This window comes from Cebus imitator, unplaced genomic scaffold (assembly GCF_001604975.1).
Source record: "Cebus imitator isolate Cc_AM_T3 unplaced genomic scaffold, Cebus_imitator-1.0 Scaffold489, whole genome shotgun sequence".
NCBI classification, from domain to species: Eukaryota; Metazoa; Chordata; class Mammalia; order Primates; family Cebidae; genus Cebus; species Cebus imitator.
Genome location: NW_016107804.1, coordinates 1,271,896 through 1,289,141, shown reverse-complemented (window position 1 = coordinate 1,289,141; position 17,246 = coordinate 1,271,896). Strand labels below are relative to the sequence as shown.

The 17,246-nt window shown below is 38.6% G+C and overlaps 1 protein-coding gene across 1 annotated transcript in view; it reads right to left on the bottom strand.

The window, feature by feature from the left end:
• STK32A (serine/threonine kinase 32A) overlaps positions 1–17,246 on the bottom strand; it is a 143,730-nt gene that overhangs the window by 10,206 nt on the left and 116,278 nt on the right. Inside the window, exons 8-11 of the mRNA XM_017513249.2 lie at positions 14,888–14,985; positions 5,144–5,260; positions 2,707–2,832; positions 776–904 (exon numbers count right to left, since the gene is read on the bottom strand). Of these exons, the coding sequence (XP_017368738.1) occupies positions 776–904; positions 2,707–2,832; positions 5,144–5,260; positions 14,888–14,985 (470 nt within the window). The remainder of the gene's footprint in view (positions 1–775; positions 905–2,706; positions 2,833–5,143; positions 5,261–14,887; positions 14,986–17,246) is intronic.

The following is a 17,246-nucleotide window of genomic DNA, read 5'->3' as shown; positions in this document are numbered from 1 at the left end:
GGAGGGAGGGAGGGAGGGAGGGAGGGAGGGATGGATGGATGGATGGATGGAGGGAGGGAGGGAGGGATGAATGGTCATGTGGATGGATAGATGATCTTTAGAGGCAAAGTGAATGTTTATTACTTCATCATGATTATAATTCATAGAGCCACATGTGAGTATAAAATCTTACTGAGTGCTTGCAACTTACTACACTGAAATCTGAGCTCTGACTCTGAGAGAGAACACTATACTTAGTTATAAAATTAATTTAACTCAGCCTGAAATCCAGCAATCATGCTCCACCATGTTAGAATTCCATCGTTCCTGTGAACAGACACTCTTCTGTGAGGTTTGATATCATAAAATTCTACTTGGGGCAAAGAATAGACACCATCTTTAGTTGGCTGCTTTCAGCAACTCCTCCAAGCAGCCATGTGTGTACTTTGAAACCTGCCCCTTCAACGTAATTTTATGAACCATATCCTGACCTAGCCTTGGCCAAAAAATTCCTCCCCGAGGAAACTGATAAATTTTGAATTGAGAACTGGAAGAGAAAAATAACTGAGTCAAGTTAACGGCAGAGTTCTAGAGGGAAGGCCTACCAGTAAAACATTGCTGCTAGGATCCTCAAACAGCTCTGGTCTGCCCTTTTATGAGCCTGGGTGTTCAACTTCTCCTGTTCCACTAAGCAGCAAAAGCAGGGTGTGAAGTGACCTCCCACTAGAAGCTCTCAAAGATATTGCAGCCATCGTGGGGATGCCCATGACCTTGAGTTTGGTGGGTTCCTATTTACCTGAGAGGAATTGCATTTCCTCATCTCCTTCTCCTTCTTTGCCAGACGCTTTTTTTTCTTGTGAAGAGGTTTGGACTCCAAAATCATTTCCTCAAGTTCAAAGGTAGGATCACAATTCAGCCTGCCTTTCTGCAAGAAAGATAGTTGGCTCAATCATCAGATCCCTGTATCATTCTAAAAAACAAACCAGACCTAATATGGAAAATAAGACTTAGTCTTAATGAGGCAGTTCATAAATAATAAGCTGGGGTTCCCACTCCAAGTTTTACATTATTTATTGCAAACATTGTTTTTCATATTCTTCGTTTGTTTTTCTAAACTCTCAATTAGCCCTCAGTGAGTAAAACAAAAGCCAACTTACAATTATTATTCTAAAGTGGAAGCTTTTAGGTTATGTTTCCCAAAGTGTGTTCTAATAAAGATGTAGATCAGAGTCACCTAAGCTGCTCGTTCAGTTTCCCAGTTCTCTAACCAGCCTTCCCAAATCAGGATTTCAGAATGTGAGTTCCAAGAATTTGCACTTTAATAAGTTCCCCAGATGACCCTGATTCACACTAAAGTCAGGGAAGCATAGCGTAGAACTCTTTTTGAGCCAGCACTGATGGCTAATTGCAGGGACGCCGCACATGGAAGGATGAGGGGAAGCAAGAGTTGGTGGTGTCTAGACCTTTATTGTGTCATGTGTCAATTATGGTACAAGTTGCCCCTGCTGAACCCTGCAAAGTGGAGAGGTAAGAACATAGACCTATCCTCCCTTTGCTCCGCAAGGTACAATTCCACCACACTGCTTTCTCCTTTCTCTTACTTTGCACTTTCTCCTGACCCTTTCATTGGAGCATGCCAACTGCTGTTTGTACAAGAATGATCACACTCTCACTTTCCCACAGCAAATGCCTCACTTGGGCTTAAGAAACTTTTTTTTTTTTTTTTTTTTTTTCTGAATCAGGGTCTCACTCTGTTACCCAGGCTAGGGTGCAGTGGCACAATTGCTGCTCATACAGCCTCAAACTCCTGGACTCAAGTGATCTTCCTACCTCAGCCTGCTAGGTAGCTGAGACCACATGCAAGTACCACCATGCCTGGCTAATTTTCTTTTCTTTTTTTTGTAGATACACACTCTTGCCATGCTGCCTAGGCTGATCTTGAACCCCTGATTCTCCTGCTTCAGCCTCCCAAAGTATTGGGATTACAGGCTTGAGCTGCCATGAACAGTCAAAACAGAAAACTGCATTGGTTCTACAGGCCCCTTAGACGCCTCTTATTCTGCCCAATATACCTACATCTGAACATACAATTCCAGTTCTAGGCAGAGAGAAGGAGCTAGAGGCCTCGCTTGGGACTGTTGGCCTAAGCTTTTGGATTCTGGCTCTTACCAGCAGAATGCTGTAGACCATAGAAGTCCATTGGCTGAGTACCCATCCAATGGGAATGATGTGTCTTCGGTTATTAGTTCTTACAAATATAAATCCCTGAGATAGAACAAACAAAGGAGGAGGAGCAAATGGTAAAATAAGTTCCTCACCCCAATTCAAACAATTTTCAATTCTTTGACTCACAGATCTCCAGGGACACAAGCTTCTGCATCTTTAGAATCAAAGAAAACTTAAAAAAAAATCAGCAGATTCATGAGAATGACCCTTTGGAGAACTAGGACTTCCTTTCAATAAAAACATGCCATAAAAAGTGGTTGAAAGCTAGAACTGCAGTTGCAAATATGCCTTGATTAGAATCCCAGCTTGACTACTTGCTAGCTTTGTGTCCTTTGGTGACAAACTTAGCCTGTGTGTGTCTCAATTTTCTCATCTGTAAAATGGGAATTGGGCTCTCTTGTAACACTGGCGTGATTATCTGATGAGACAATGTGTGAAACTGGCACACAGAGTAATGTGCACTGAATGGGAGTTATTATGGGTTTGTGACGATTGACTCACATTAGGAATGAAACCTGGAATGAGCCTCTTCTGAAAAACTGCGTCCCAGTTTATATCATTCATATATGGGAAGTTCTGGACATCAGACAAATGAGAAAATCGTTGGTCTGGATTAGGTTCAAGTAGCTGCCAAAAAATACAAACATCAAAGTCATAAAAAAGGTTAGGAGGACCAAAAAACCATACAAATTCCCTCTAAAAGTATTTAAGTGTAGGACTGAAGGAAAAAAGGCAGTGTCCCCCATCCCTAATCCCATAAACAACGTAGATAATACATAGTTAGAATGAACAGTATATAGGATTCTGCAATGTGATGAGTAAAAGTAGCTGGTCCTACAAAGTCAAATATATCTTTGATTCTTGACTCCTCTACTTACTAAGGGCAAATTTGTTCCCTAAATCTTAGTTTACTCATATGTGAAAAAAAAGGATAATAATCCATTTCATAAGATTGCAGTCAGGATTAGGGGGAGGCTTTATACAGTGCCTGGTAGAAAGCCTATGGTGACAAATGTTGATACATTTTCACAAGTGAAACTCATTTCATACTAAGAATTTTAGCTGTTTTTACAACTAACTAAAATACATTGTGGGTGGCATAGATAAGGTATAACTAAGGTAACTGTTAGTGTTCTAGATTTTGCTAATTGGGATAAAAGGTTTTTGCCCCCTTAACCATTCCTGAGCCAACATCACACCATTCATATGGCTCAAATAGGCAATGTCAGTCCCACTTGAGAATGCTTCTGAAGATGACAACCATAAAACCTCAGGGTGTAATTCATGGAGTGAAGCAGGGCTGTCTTGGAACTAAGCAGAATTTGCTTATGGAAAATGATACCCCATTCTACATCTTTGATATTACTGATGACAATGTCCCTATTCCAAAATAGGGAACTTGACTCCAAAAACAAGAGACACAAATGATGACTTGACGGCTCCTTAGCCTCAAAAGCTACTCTCCATTACCAGCCACAACCTGTATAATTTCCTCCCTAAGGAAAAAAAAAGAATCTAGGCCCATTCCTCTTGGGCTCCTCATTCTTGTTTTGTATCATCACTCAGTATACAGTACTGAGCTCCTACTATAATTGTTCTTCATCTTTTTGATGAATAAGGGTACCTTGAAAATCTGATGAAAGCTATGGACCTCATTTATTCAAAAACTTGTCAAATTTCACTTCTCAGGCTCTGTGTTAGATGCTGAGAATACCATGGTACACACGTGAGACATGGTCCCTACCCTCATGAAGCTAAGTGGAAAATGGTTAGTAACCCAAGGATCACAAAAATGCTCATCATAATTTTGAGGTGAAAACCAAGAAGGTGATATCTGAGCTAAGAGCTAAAGCTGTGCTTCCCAAACTATGTAGAAGGTCCAGTTTTTTTTTGTTTGCTTTTGCCTGTTTCAATTTCCAATCTACTGAAATCAGTGTGTGGTCTTATTGTACATTGCCGATATGCAGCAACCCACATAGACACCTTGTGACTCGAGTTCAACATCACTCAAACAAGCTTGGACCCTCTTCAATAAGACAAGTGCACTGATCATGTATTTAGATGCTACAGCATTGTCCAATTGCTATAAAAGTTTCTAAATGCTTCTCTCAATTTCTTTACTTACAATAGACCTGTAAAACAATTCATGGACTAGAACCAGCGAAACATATTAGGTAGTACTGCTCTCAAGGAGGAACTGGAGGAACTAGGACTGGAGGCAATGTTCCAGGAACACGAATTAGCATGTGCAAAGGCCCTGTGGTGAAAGGAAGACTGATATGTAAAAGTGAAGAAGGGGGAAAGAAAGAAAAGAGGAAGAAAAAGGCCAAAGCAGTTTATGTGTAAAGGGGGGACAAGAGTCCAAAAGTCCAAAACAAGGCGTGAGAGGTACTTTGAGCTTTTGTACCATAAAATGATTTAAGTCTTTATTCCAAGAACAAGGAAAAGGCCCAGGACTGTCCTTTAACAAACCACTACGGGGTTGAGTGGGGAATAGAATGGAGTGGTAAAAGTGTATGGGGGCAAACCAGTTATAAGGCTAAGGACAGAGAGAAGTGAAATATTTTAATACTTAAAATACAAAATTTCAGAACCTGGTGATGAATGGAATATGCAGATGTTAAATGAGTCCTTGCTTCTGGCTGGCATAAGTAGATTTGGATAGAGAAGCCAGTCACTGAGAGAATTTCCTGAGAAAAAATTCAGGAAAGACAAAGATTAAGAAGTCCATTAAGTTTGAGATGACTTTGCGACATCCAAGGGGACTTCTGAGTTGACTTAATGAAGCCACATATTTGGAAGCTAACAGCTAGAAAATACACTCTAGAAATGTATATTATCATGACTGTCCCCAATCTTGTATACTAACTTCTAAACTTAAATCAGAGAGCATGCTTCCTTTTGTTTCTTCCTTTTGACATGCCATCTTCCTTCTTACCTTTTTAAGAAGTGACACCATTTCTTGTGACCAGGCAGAAGGGTAAGTTACAAGAGCCGTCTCAAACATGTGTACAATTTCCTTGCTGGAAGTACTGGAGCGAATATGATATGGTCTCTTAAGGGAGAAAAGAAGTAAAAGTCTTTATTTTTATATGGAAAAAGAAAAAAAAGTTTGCAAATGTTTCCAAGCTAAACTCTCAGCCAATAAAATGTCTATAATCAATTTCTAACCCTGTCCAGCTCACTGTTGTGCTGCCATAGGTGTAGGTGGTCCTGGGTTGCCAGACCACCTACTTTTTCTCAAAGAGCTGCAAGAAACTTATGGTTACTTAAAAAATATCATAAATTTTAAAGTTGAACACTCCACTGAGCCAAACAAAACATTTGAGTGGGCTGAATCAGCCTCTGAGATGCTGATTTGAAATTGTTTTATAAGGTAATTTATATAAGTATTTACACAAAATACTGGATAAGTCCTCAATAAATGGAAGTCAAAAAATTATGTAAGGGTTGATTGCAAGGCGATCCAGAATTTTACCATCCCATCCCTTTCACTAGTTTGCAATATAATGAGGAAGCTCAGGACAGAAAACTACTCAGAAAACAACCACAGTCCTGCAAATGCTATGAGTCCCTGGCTCCACAGAGTATGGTGGGGTGGAGAATTTTATGATGAGGCAAAAGCTTTTAAAAACTTTTTTTGGGAAGAACCAGGTTCTTCTACAGTTTTAACTTTGGAGAAAAGTAATTTAAGAAGAAAAGAAATTAAACGAAACAAAACTATGGATTCGTTGTAGTTTTCACAGCTTTACACTAGAGGACAGCCTTTATCTATGTTGATTTATTTTGTAGGAAACTCGCCAACACTGGCATTTCCTATCTTTTATGTGAACTGTAAACTACTCAAAGCCAGAGATTACATCATTCTTGTTCATGATACCTAGAACTTAGTAGGTATACAATACATGTTTATTCAATGAATAAAATTTTCACATTAGATTAACCACAGCACAGTTAATATGGATGTACACATTGATTACATGCCTGATCCTTTCAAGTAGTTTAATAAATGATTGTTAATGAATAAAGTAAATTGGGGGAAATGAAAGGATTTAAAATTTTTCCTGTAGTAAATCAGTATTAAGAGGTAATATAAAATAATCAAATGTTTGAGAGGTAATATAAAATAATCAAGTGTTTGAGCTCTGAAGTCAAAAGGATTTGGGTGTTAAACTTGGCCACTCAATTTCTGAGATTGTTACTTCATCTGTAAAATTAACTACCTTATGAGATTGCTAGGAAAATTAAAGGAGATAATAGGTGTAAATCTTTCAACAGAGTGGCTAATAGTGTTAGACACAATACAGGAGAGATACTTTTATCATATTGACACAAAGGTATAAATGGGCATATGTAAATGTGAATGACTAGTGAACAGCAAAATGAGTCCTCAAGAAAGGTGTTGGGAAGAAAGGTTTAATTTTACACATGGTAAGTCAATGTCAGTGATTCATGGAACCGTGAAGTGCCAGGAGGTGACGCTTGAAAGGGAGATTAAGTCAAACATTTTTTTTCTTTTTAAATAATGTCTAAAAACAACTGCCATATTTTTCCCCTCAAGACTAAATAAAGGACCATAGCTTAATCATATGTCTTGGTAATGATATAGTAGAAATAACTCCTTAACTCAATATCAGTAAAGGAGTGCTAGATGCTTTATCATCATTATCAATGTTTATTGATAATTTAGTAGCCAAAGGGAACTATAGGTTACTCCATCTGATTCAGACCATGTTTATCATTAAGAATCAGATTAGGCTTAGTATACTCAAGCTTCTAAGCATATATGTGTATGCACATGAGTTTTTTCTTTTTTCGATGTCTCTTATTGATTGTAATTCATTTTTGCTTCTCAACCTACTGTTTCTTGGCCACCTAGAAAATAAAATGATTTTATAAACAAATGAATTAACTGATGAATGCCACAAGCAACTGGTTTAAGTGTGTTTGTTTTTCTCCATTTACTTTATAAGGCCATATGACTGAATTTAATTTTTAAAATCTCCATGACCTGTCGGTTTATTTAAAAATAATCACATTGTCTTTATCTTATTCATTAATTTACGTTTACAGTTCTAAATTTAAAAATTCACTTTGTCAACTACCAGAATCATATATTTATTAATTTACCAATTATTTATTGAATGCCTACCACGTTCCGCACCTTTCTTAGGCATTGAGGGTACAATAAAGAATAAGACACATATGGTTTCTTTTTAAAAAAATTATTATTATACTTTAAGTTCTGGGGTACAGATGCTTATACCAGAACTTAAAGTATAATAATACTTAAAGGATTATTATACTTTAAGTTCTGGTACAACAGATTGTACAGGTCTGTTACATAGACACATATGTGCCATGGTGGTGGTTTGCTGCATCCATCGCCCTATCATCCACATTAGGTATTTCTCCTAATGCTATCCCTTCCCAATCCCCTCACCCCCTGCTATTCCTCCCCTAGCTTCCCACCTCCAGGCCCCCATGTATGATGTTCCCTTCCCTGTGTCCATGTGTCCTCATTGTTCAACACCCACTTATGAGTGAAAACATGCGGTGTTTTGTTTTCTGTTCTTGTATCAGTTTGCTGAGAATGATAGTTTCCAGTTTCATCCATGTCCCTGCAAAGGACATGAACTCATTCTTTTTTATGGTTGCATAGTACTCCATGGTATATATGTGCCACATTTTCTTTATCCAGTCTATCATTGATGAGCATTTGGGTTGGTTCCAAGTCTTTGCTATTGTGAACAGTGCTGCAATAAACATACATGCGCATGTTGTCTTTATAATAGAATGATTTATAATCCTTTGTGTATATACTCAGTAATGGGATTGCTGGGTCAAATGGTATTTCTATTTCTAGATCCTTGAGGAATTGCCACACTGTCCTCCACAATAGTTGAACTAATTTACACTCCCACCAACAGTGTAAAAGCATTCCCATTTCTCCATATCCTCTCCAGCATCTGTTGTCTCCTGATATTTAATGATCGCCATTCTAACTAGTGTGAGGTGATATCTCAATGTGGTTTTGATTTGCATTTCTCGAATGACCAGTGATGATGAACTTTTTTCATATGTTTGTTGGCTGCATAAATGTCTTCTTTTGAAAAGTGTCTGTTCATATACTTTGCCCAATTTTTGATTGGGTTGTTTTTTTTTTTTCTTGTAAATTTAAGTTCTCTGTAGATTCTGGATATTAGCCCTTTGTCAGATGGGTAGATTGCAAATTTTTTTTCCCATTCTGTTGGTTGCTGGTTCACTCTATTGATAGTTTCTTTTGCTGTGCAGAAGTTTGTAAGTTTAATTAGATCCCATTTGTCTATTTTGGCTTTTGTTGCCATTGCTTTTGGTGTTTTAGTCATGAAGTCCTTGCCCGTGCCTAGACACATATGGTTTCTATGTTGGTGGGGCCTAGAGTCTACTTGAGGAAGCATGTAAATTTATTATATAGACTGTATACACACACACATTTAAATAAAGCTTGAGAAAAATTACAGTATGCAATCACAGTGTATATCAAACAAGCCTAAGGCAGCATCTAAACTAACGGTGAGCATATAGAGAATAAAGAGTGGAAAAAATGAAATGTTATATGGGAACAAATGATGTGTTGTGATTGGAGTTGTATTTCAGAAGTGCAAAGGTAAAAAGTTGCAGTTAAGAATGTACAATGAGTACAAAAGTATGTACATACCTATGCTTTTCATACTTTTGGATAATATGAAACTATACATGATGTGGACCTTTGCCTTTGCAACTGCAATGAGATAGCAGGGAGTCAGAGGGATGACAAAGCAGATTAATAGTTAAGGGACACATTCATTCACACAAACCAAACTCAGAAATGATGAGGATGTTTTTGAGCACATTTTCTCTTTAAGGCATATAATTTTCTGTAAAGAAAGATTTGTAAATGTGGAAGAAATTGTTGTTTAGCACTCTTCCTCTGTGGTTTAGTTGTGTTGATGCTTGTCATTAAATGTTATTTCCTTTTTTTTTTGGATTAGCTATATTTTGAAACATAATTGCAGGTAGCCTAGTTGGCAATTTTCTTCCTAGAAGATGTCTAAGTGATTTGTAGTTATTTGTCCCTCCATTCATTCAATAAACATGTATGATGTACCTATTAAAAGTTAAATGCTATGACCAGGTGCGGTGGTTTACGCCTGTAATCCCACCACTTTTGCGGTGGCGGAGGGCGGGCAGGTGGATTGCTTGAGCTCCGGAGTTCAAGACCAGCCTGGGCAACATGGTGAGGCCCCACCTCTATAAAAAAGACAAAAATTTTCCAGGCATGGTGGCATGTGCCTGTAGTCCCAGGTTCTTGGGAGGCTCAGGTGGGAGGGTTGATTGGGCAGAGGAGGGGGAGGTTGCAGTGAGCCGAGATTGCGCCATTGCACTCCAGCCTGGGGGACAGAACAAGACTCTCTTTCTTTCTCTCTCACTCTAAAAAAAGTTAAATACTGTGAATACTAACTTATACAAGTTACATACTTTACCTTTAATGAATTAACAACCTAACAATATACAAGAGATGAAACATTAAAACTGATATACCTATAGATTTAATCCTTAAAAAGAAAATAGATTTAGGTATTCTCATCTAGAAAGCTGTACATTTTATCTTATGAAATGAAAAAAGAAAACAAACAAACAAAAAGACTCAACAAGGTAAAACATAATTCTAGTTTTGCTAAAACAACAAATCTATCTATATCTATCTGTCTGAAGATAGAGTATCCTTATGAGAACAGAAATAAGTTGGAAGTGAATGTGACAAACTGCTAAGGAGGGGCTTAAAAGTAAAAGGGAGTTTAATGTCTTCACCGGAAATGTTCTGTGCCTTAGAGACTATAGCTGATTTTTGCTTCCATTTTTGTGGTTTTCCACATTTTTTGATAAGTTCAGATTCTGAAAATTCACAGGAGAGATAAAGTAAATAAATGTTTGGAAGAGATTTGGATCACTTTAGCTAGGAAGATCAGAGAATGTTTCTTTAGAGAAAGTGCTATTTTGTCACAGGTGATAGAGTATGAGTAGAATTTGAATATGAAGAGATCTAGAAAAAGCTCCCCAACACAAATTGGAATAGTTTACTAGTGTATTCTTTCTTAGAAATGACCAAAATACAGCGGCTATAAAGAATTTGAAAAGGCCTGCAATCAAGAGCTATCCTTTATTAAAACTTCATTTAGTGATTTCCAATCTTAAGAAGAGTGATTTTTAAAGAAAAACAAGGTTAACCTTGGAAATCATCTTCATAGGAAAAGAAACAAGAGGTTAAAAAGACAAAGAGATGCTTTGAGAAGAGGAAAAAGTTCTAAGAGGCCAAAATGAGTTCATAAAGGGTCAGAAATATTCACATGAAAGCAAAATCTGAAACGTTAACCTAATTTTGATGAATGCCAAGCTAAAGCATCTGAAGTTTGTTGGGGGGAGTAGGAGGGGCAGATAAGGCTTATGAAATGTGTGTGTGTGTCTGTGTGTGTCTGTGTGTTTGTGTGTGTGCGTGTGTGTGTGTATGAGGGAGAGAGAGAGACAGAGAAAGAGAGAGAGAGAGACAGAGACAGGGGAGCAACAGGACTTTCTTTTTCTTGACAGAAAAGGTCATATCTGTGCTTTAGAAAAATGAATTTGTCAATGTTAACATATCAGATCAGCAGGAATTACCATAAAGGCAAAATAAAGGCAAAAGAAGAAAAACAATTTTCTTGGCAAAATTCTTTCCAGGCAGACAAGAATACCACTTTTAGATAGGCGATAAATACAATCCTAGGCACGTTTGAAAAATAATAGATAGTTGTTTGTTTGTTTCAACTCACTACTCAGCTTTTGTTTTGCTAGATGTGTTATAAAAGATGAGGGCAGGGCACAATTACTCTGAACCGCAGAAGGGGCTAGCAAAGGGCTAACACAGAAGCACAGCCACAGAAAGTGAGCAAATTTGTTGGGGAGAAAAAATTGAGGGTGAAGTGGGAAACAGTAGATATCTTTCCACTTTTAAGTAAATGGTATAATGATCTTCACTGTTTTCCTATATAATCATGAGTAGCATATCTACTTCTTCACTTTGGATTTATTTAGAAACTGGAAAAAAGCCCATCAGGACATAAAAACACGTAAGATCTGAAGCTGCCTATGGAGTACTTACACATTTGGCTTACAAGAGTGGTCTTTTCCCATTAATTTGACTAAATCATCCAAATTTGAATATGCTTATACATAGTGCTACAATGATTTCTGCAGGAGACGCAGGCGTATGAACAATGAACTAATGAATGTTTGGGTGTGAAATGGACCCTGTGGAGTCAATGAAACAGATACAATTGTGAGATCCTCCTTCGTTTACTTTAGGATCACCTGTCTTTGATTTCTTGAGCAAGATAAAGCCATTGGACCATGATGAAATAGCCCCAACTTCTAACAATTGTTCTTGTATGTGAATAGGTCAATTTACTTGGGAGATGGCATTTTTAATGCAGAAATCATGGTGGTGTGTTGTAGGAACAAAGAAGAAGGTTACTGACAGAAGCAGAAAGAATGACTCCAAAAAGGAGAGGAGAGCGGCAGAATCTGGACAATGACTTGAGATAACCAATTTCTTAGTTCTGTGGGATAACAAGCTCCTAAAGTCAGGTCTTCAACTTTTTGGTCTTAGAGGAATCACTGATTGCATCCATCACTGAGACCTTGAGAGTATACAACCTGTTATGGACTGAATGTATCCCTCAAAATTCCTAAGTCGAATCCTTAACCCTCAATTTGATGGTATTTTGAGATGAAACTCTTGGGAAGTAACTAGGATTAGATTAGATCATAAGGGTGTAGCCTTCAGATGGGATTAGTGGCCTTATTACAAAAAGAAGAGAAAGAGATTCTCTCTCTCCCAATCATGGGAGGGCAAGAAAGAAGCTGTCTGCAAGCCAGGAAGAAAGCCCTTACCAGAATCCAACCAGGATGGCACATTAATCTCAGGCTTCTAGCCTCTGTAACTGAGACAATAAATTTCTGTTGGTTAAGCCACCCAGTCTGCAGTATTTTGTTAAGGCAGATATTTCAGACTAAAATTGTGGTACTGAGAAGTGGGGTGTTGCTGGAACAAGTGCCTTAAAATGAACTAGTTATTGAGCTGGAAGACCTCTGCTATATGTGCTAGAAATATGGATATTAAGGGTGATTCTGGTAAGGTCTCAGGTGGAAATGAGGAAGATTGGAAACTGGAGGGAAGATGATTCTTGTTACAAAGTGGCAAGGAGCTGGTCTGAATTGTGTTCCTTGATTTTGCAGAAGGTAGAAATTGTGAGTGATGAAATAAGATATTTAGCTGAGGAGATTTCTAAGCAAAACTTTGAAGAACTAACTTGATTCCTCTTGTCTGCTTATAGTAAAATGTGAAAGGAAATGTTGGAATAGAAGCAAAATCAAAGATTTCTATCCATATTGCAGAAAATGAGCAAGGCTGTTCTGAGGAGAACACTAGGCTATAGCTGAAAAACCAATTGACGGACATTGAGGGTATAACTCATGAACTTAATTAGTTATCTCAACAGAAGCCAGAAATAAAGAGGGGATTATACTAGCAGAGATACTGCCAGTTTGAATTTAAGGAGATAGAGAAAGTGGGATGGAATGAAGAAAAGCTGTCAGACTTCTAGGATTTTACAGGATGGGACCATAATGCTATCCAGCTGTGAACACATGCTATCCTTCAAATAAAAGGAAGAAGGACCATGAGGGTGATTCAGATATCATCACGGCTGCCATTCCTGCTAGAGGTCCAGAGTGCATTGACTTCGGGAGCAGCGTCGCCTCCACTTCAGTTTCAAAGGGCAGGACCACCACCCAACAGAGCTGTGTAGACAGAGCCCACACAGAGAGCCACGTGGGTAGTGCCTTTGTAGAAAGCCATTTAAGGAAGCCTCCTCTCCCCATCCCCAGCCATGAGAGTGATGATGCCATGCCCACGTAGATCTAGAGGGCAAACCATCAAACCAAAGAAAATTATTTTTGAGTTTTAATATGTAATAGGATTTGCCTTGATATGTTCTGGACTTGTTTAGGAGCTGATACTCCTTCCTTCTTTCCCATTTCTCTCTTTTGAAATGTTGGAATGGGATTGTCTATCCCAGAGTTATGGTACCATTGTATTTTGGAAGCACATAACTTGCTCATTTTTGTTTTTTGTGTTTTTTTCTTTTTTTAGTAATGGGTCTCACTCTGTAGCTCAGGCTGGAGTGCAGTGGCATAGTCATGTTTCACTGCAGCCTCTACCTGCTGGGCTCAGGTGATCCTTCCACCTCAACTACCTGAGTAGCTGGGAACACAGACATGTATTACCATGCCGGGCTAATTACAAAAATGTTTCTTTAGAGACAGGGTCTCCCATGTTGCCAAGACTGGTCTCACTCCTGGGCTCAAGGAATCCTCCTGCCTCCCGCCTCTTAAAGCATTGGGATTACAGGTTATGAGCCAGTGCCTGGCCACTTGTCTGCTTTTATAGGATTACGGCTGAGGAGAAATTTTGCCTTAGGATGAATCATACCTTGAGTCTCACCCACACACAATTTATATGATGTTGAGATGAGATTTTGGACTTTAGACTTTAGAGTTGATATGGGAATAAGTTAAGACTTTGGGGACTGTTGAATGTATGCATTTTGCACATGAGAAGACATGAATATTGGAGGGGTCAAGGGTAGAATGTCATGGACTGAATGTTTGTGTTCTACTCAAAATTCAGATACTGAAGCCCTAACCCTCAATGTGATGGAATTTGGAAATGGAGCCTCTGAGAAGGAATAAGGGTTAGATTAGTTTATGGGAGTAGGTTCCTTATGATGGGATTAGTGGACTTAAAAGAAAAGGAAGATCTCTCTCTGCCATGTGAGGACACAACAAAGAGGCTGCTGTCTGCAAGCTAAGAAGAGCCTTCACCATAACCCAACCATTCTGGCATCTTAATCTCGGACTTCCAACTTCCATAAGTGTGAGAAAATAAATGTCTGTTTTTAAGCCATCCTCCCTGCAGTATTTTATTATGGTAGGCAGCGCTGACTAAGATATAACCTTAGGAGCACATTTACATTATGTAATAGTTTGCAAAAAGTGTATAAAATATGTTTTGGCATATTAGCTTTCTTTTCATCTATTTTTTTTAGAAAAGAGTTTCTTAGTTTAAGAAATGCGCCTTTAAAAGGAAATGACTCTAATTTGTCACTGAACCCACAGCCCAGGAGCTGAATGATAGAAATTCAACGAGACAGAGCGTGAATTGTGTTGTATTAATAATTCACACTAGCCTTGGTGAGTTATGTCTGAATTAGAGTCCTATACTGTGACTGCAAAATAACTTCCTTTAAACAAACACAGATATTTACACAAGATATTTAGTGAGGTGTATTGATTTCCCCTCTTTGGAAGTTTATAATTTCCATATTATTCCTTTACTTTTAACTGTGTAATTTAATGCTAATTGACATGGTTGGTCCCATATGCAGGATAAGTGAATTAACCTGTGCAGAAATCTCAAGGGTTGTTATCAACATCACATGGCATAGCTGATTTCAGCTTTCAAGTGAACTGCTTGGTTCTTGTTCTTGGCAACCAATACATTCTTTTATTCTAAAATAGAACTTTCTGGAAAAATAACCACAGAGGAAATGCAATACTACAATACCCGGCCTCTCAGTAGTTCATATGCCGTCACTCCCAGGGACCACCAGTCAACAGCAAAGGAATAGCCTGCTCCTTTTCTGGAGTTGAACATCTCGGGTGCTGAAAAACATGGAAAAATCAGGCCAGTTTGATTCCCTGAGACATTCACATTATATTTTCTCAACATGTTCCTCCAAAGGAGAATCACCAGAGTAAAAAAATATAAACGCTTTTATGGATATTTATCATCCATTGCTAGATGGCTCACAGCAGGCAAACATTTCTAATTTTCTAATCTCTCTGCGTAGCCTCATTCATCAGCCAACACACACAGCATGCATAGGCCTTCAAGGGTAAACTCTTCTCTTACTTAGATCATGCATCAATTAAAATTTGGGTCCTATTGGGCCTCAAGTATGTGGCTCACCCTGAAATCAAGAAGGCTAAGAAGATGTGATTTGTTTTGATTTGGAAGGTTTTAACTAAAGGATTTAAATTTGTTCAATAGTTGTAAACAATGCTCAGAAATAAATAAATGAAAAAAAAAAAGAACTTGGCACAACATACATTGGATCAGCTCTCTATCTCAACAGAGTCACCTGGAAGCAGCAAAGGAAGCACTTGCAGCCGTCTGCTGGGGATGAGGGAGGAGGAAGAGGAGTGAGCATTCTGGAAAGTATAAGGCTTTACAACAGCTGTGGATTCTTTACACTTTGAAACCATAGTTCTTTCAACTGATTGCAATGGAAGGTAGAGCAACAGTCAATTTTACCCTCAGAAATGACTCCCAAGTTATGCATTCTCTAAGCACTTTGACATACCATGAATCTTTGACTTATCCTTCTAAGAATAAACTTAACTCCTGAGGGATATAATAGGGAAATTGAAGCACAAAGCAAAGGCAGGTAATGTTTCTGCTTGCTCACCGCTATATTCCTAGTGTCTAGCACAGAATCTGGCATTCATAATCACTGGAGAGAAATTTGTTGAATGAATGAACAAATCAATTGCTCAAGCAATAGTTGTGATCATTAGCTCTGGAGCTGTGCTGTTTGGGTTCAGATTCTACCTTCACCACTTATTGAGACCTTGCACAAGTTGGCAAACCTGAGAATTTGAAAACTTAGAACAATAAGGCAATCTTTCTTTCTTTCTTTCTTTTCTTTTCAGGGTCTCACTCTGTTGCCCAGGCTGGATTGCAGTGATACAATCATGGCTCACTGCAGCCTTGACCTTCCAGACTCAAGTGATTCTCCCACTTCAGCCTCCCAAGTAGCTGGGACTACAAGTTGGCACCACACCTGGTAATTTTTGTGTTTTTGTAGAGACAGGGTCTTGCCATGTTGCCCAGGCTGGTCTCGAACTCCTGGGATCAACTGATCCAACTGCTTTGGCCTCCCAAAGTACTGGGATTACAGGTGTGATCCACTGCACCTGGCCAATAAGGTGATCTTTAGAGAGTTAGAAATTAAATGTGATAAACCATGTCAAAGCCTAAGTGTGGTGCCTAGCAGTTATAAAGTGCTCAAAAACATTGGGTATGCTTCTAGAAAGGCAAACTTTCATAATAATTGACCTAATTGAAAGATATGTATGATTGATCCCAAGCCTCCTGTATAAAGTGCTGGCTCTGGGCAAAGGAAACTGGTATGACATGGGTCCTGCACACACAGGTTTGCCTTACGCAGTGCACTCAAGTTCTTTTTAAGTAAAATCCTGTGGACAACATCCAATTAGTGAGGGAGAGTGTTTACATCCCAATGCTCAGGACTGGCCCTGACTGTAAGAGCTTGATGTAGCAGGAATAGGTAGGGCTGTTTCCCTAGCGCATTCACCATTCATGCATCACTGCACCCTTTCTGCAAGTCACAGCTCCCAATGCAATTTGAGAGATAATGGCCCCAACCCCACACTACTCCCACAGACAGGATGGACTATATTTCTGCTTTCCCTTCTCAGTATCTCACAACAAGTCATATCAGATAGTCCCCAGGTGACTGGTGACAGACATGTCGCTTAGAAAAGCTACAAAAAGCTTTGAGGGAAAATCAGAGCCACTGTGCTAAGAAAATTTCTAACAGAATAAAGATTACCCTATAAAAGTTATGTATCTATCATATTGGATTATCCTTGGGGTTTACATGAGTATTCTTTTTCTTCCAGCTTTATTGAGTATTCTTTTTTCTCTTCTTCTACCTGGTCTATTTTCAGGCATGATGACATTTTGATACACATTTATTCATTCAGCAAATATTCATGGTATGCTAGGCACTGAAGCATTTAGGTGAAACATTAAGAAGAAATTTTAGGACAACATACAAAAACATAACAGATGCCTAATTCTTTGGCCCCTCAAATAGTTGAGAAAGCAGAGCAGGAAG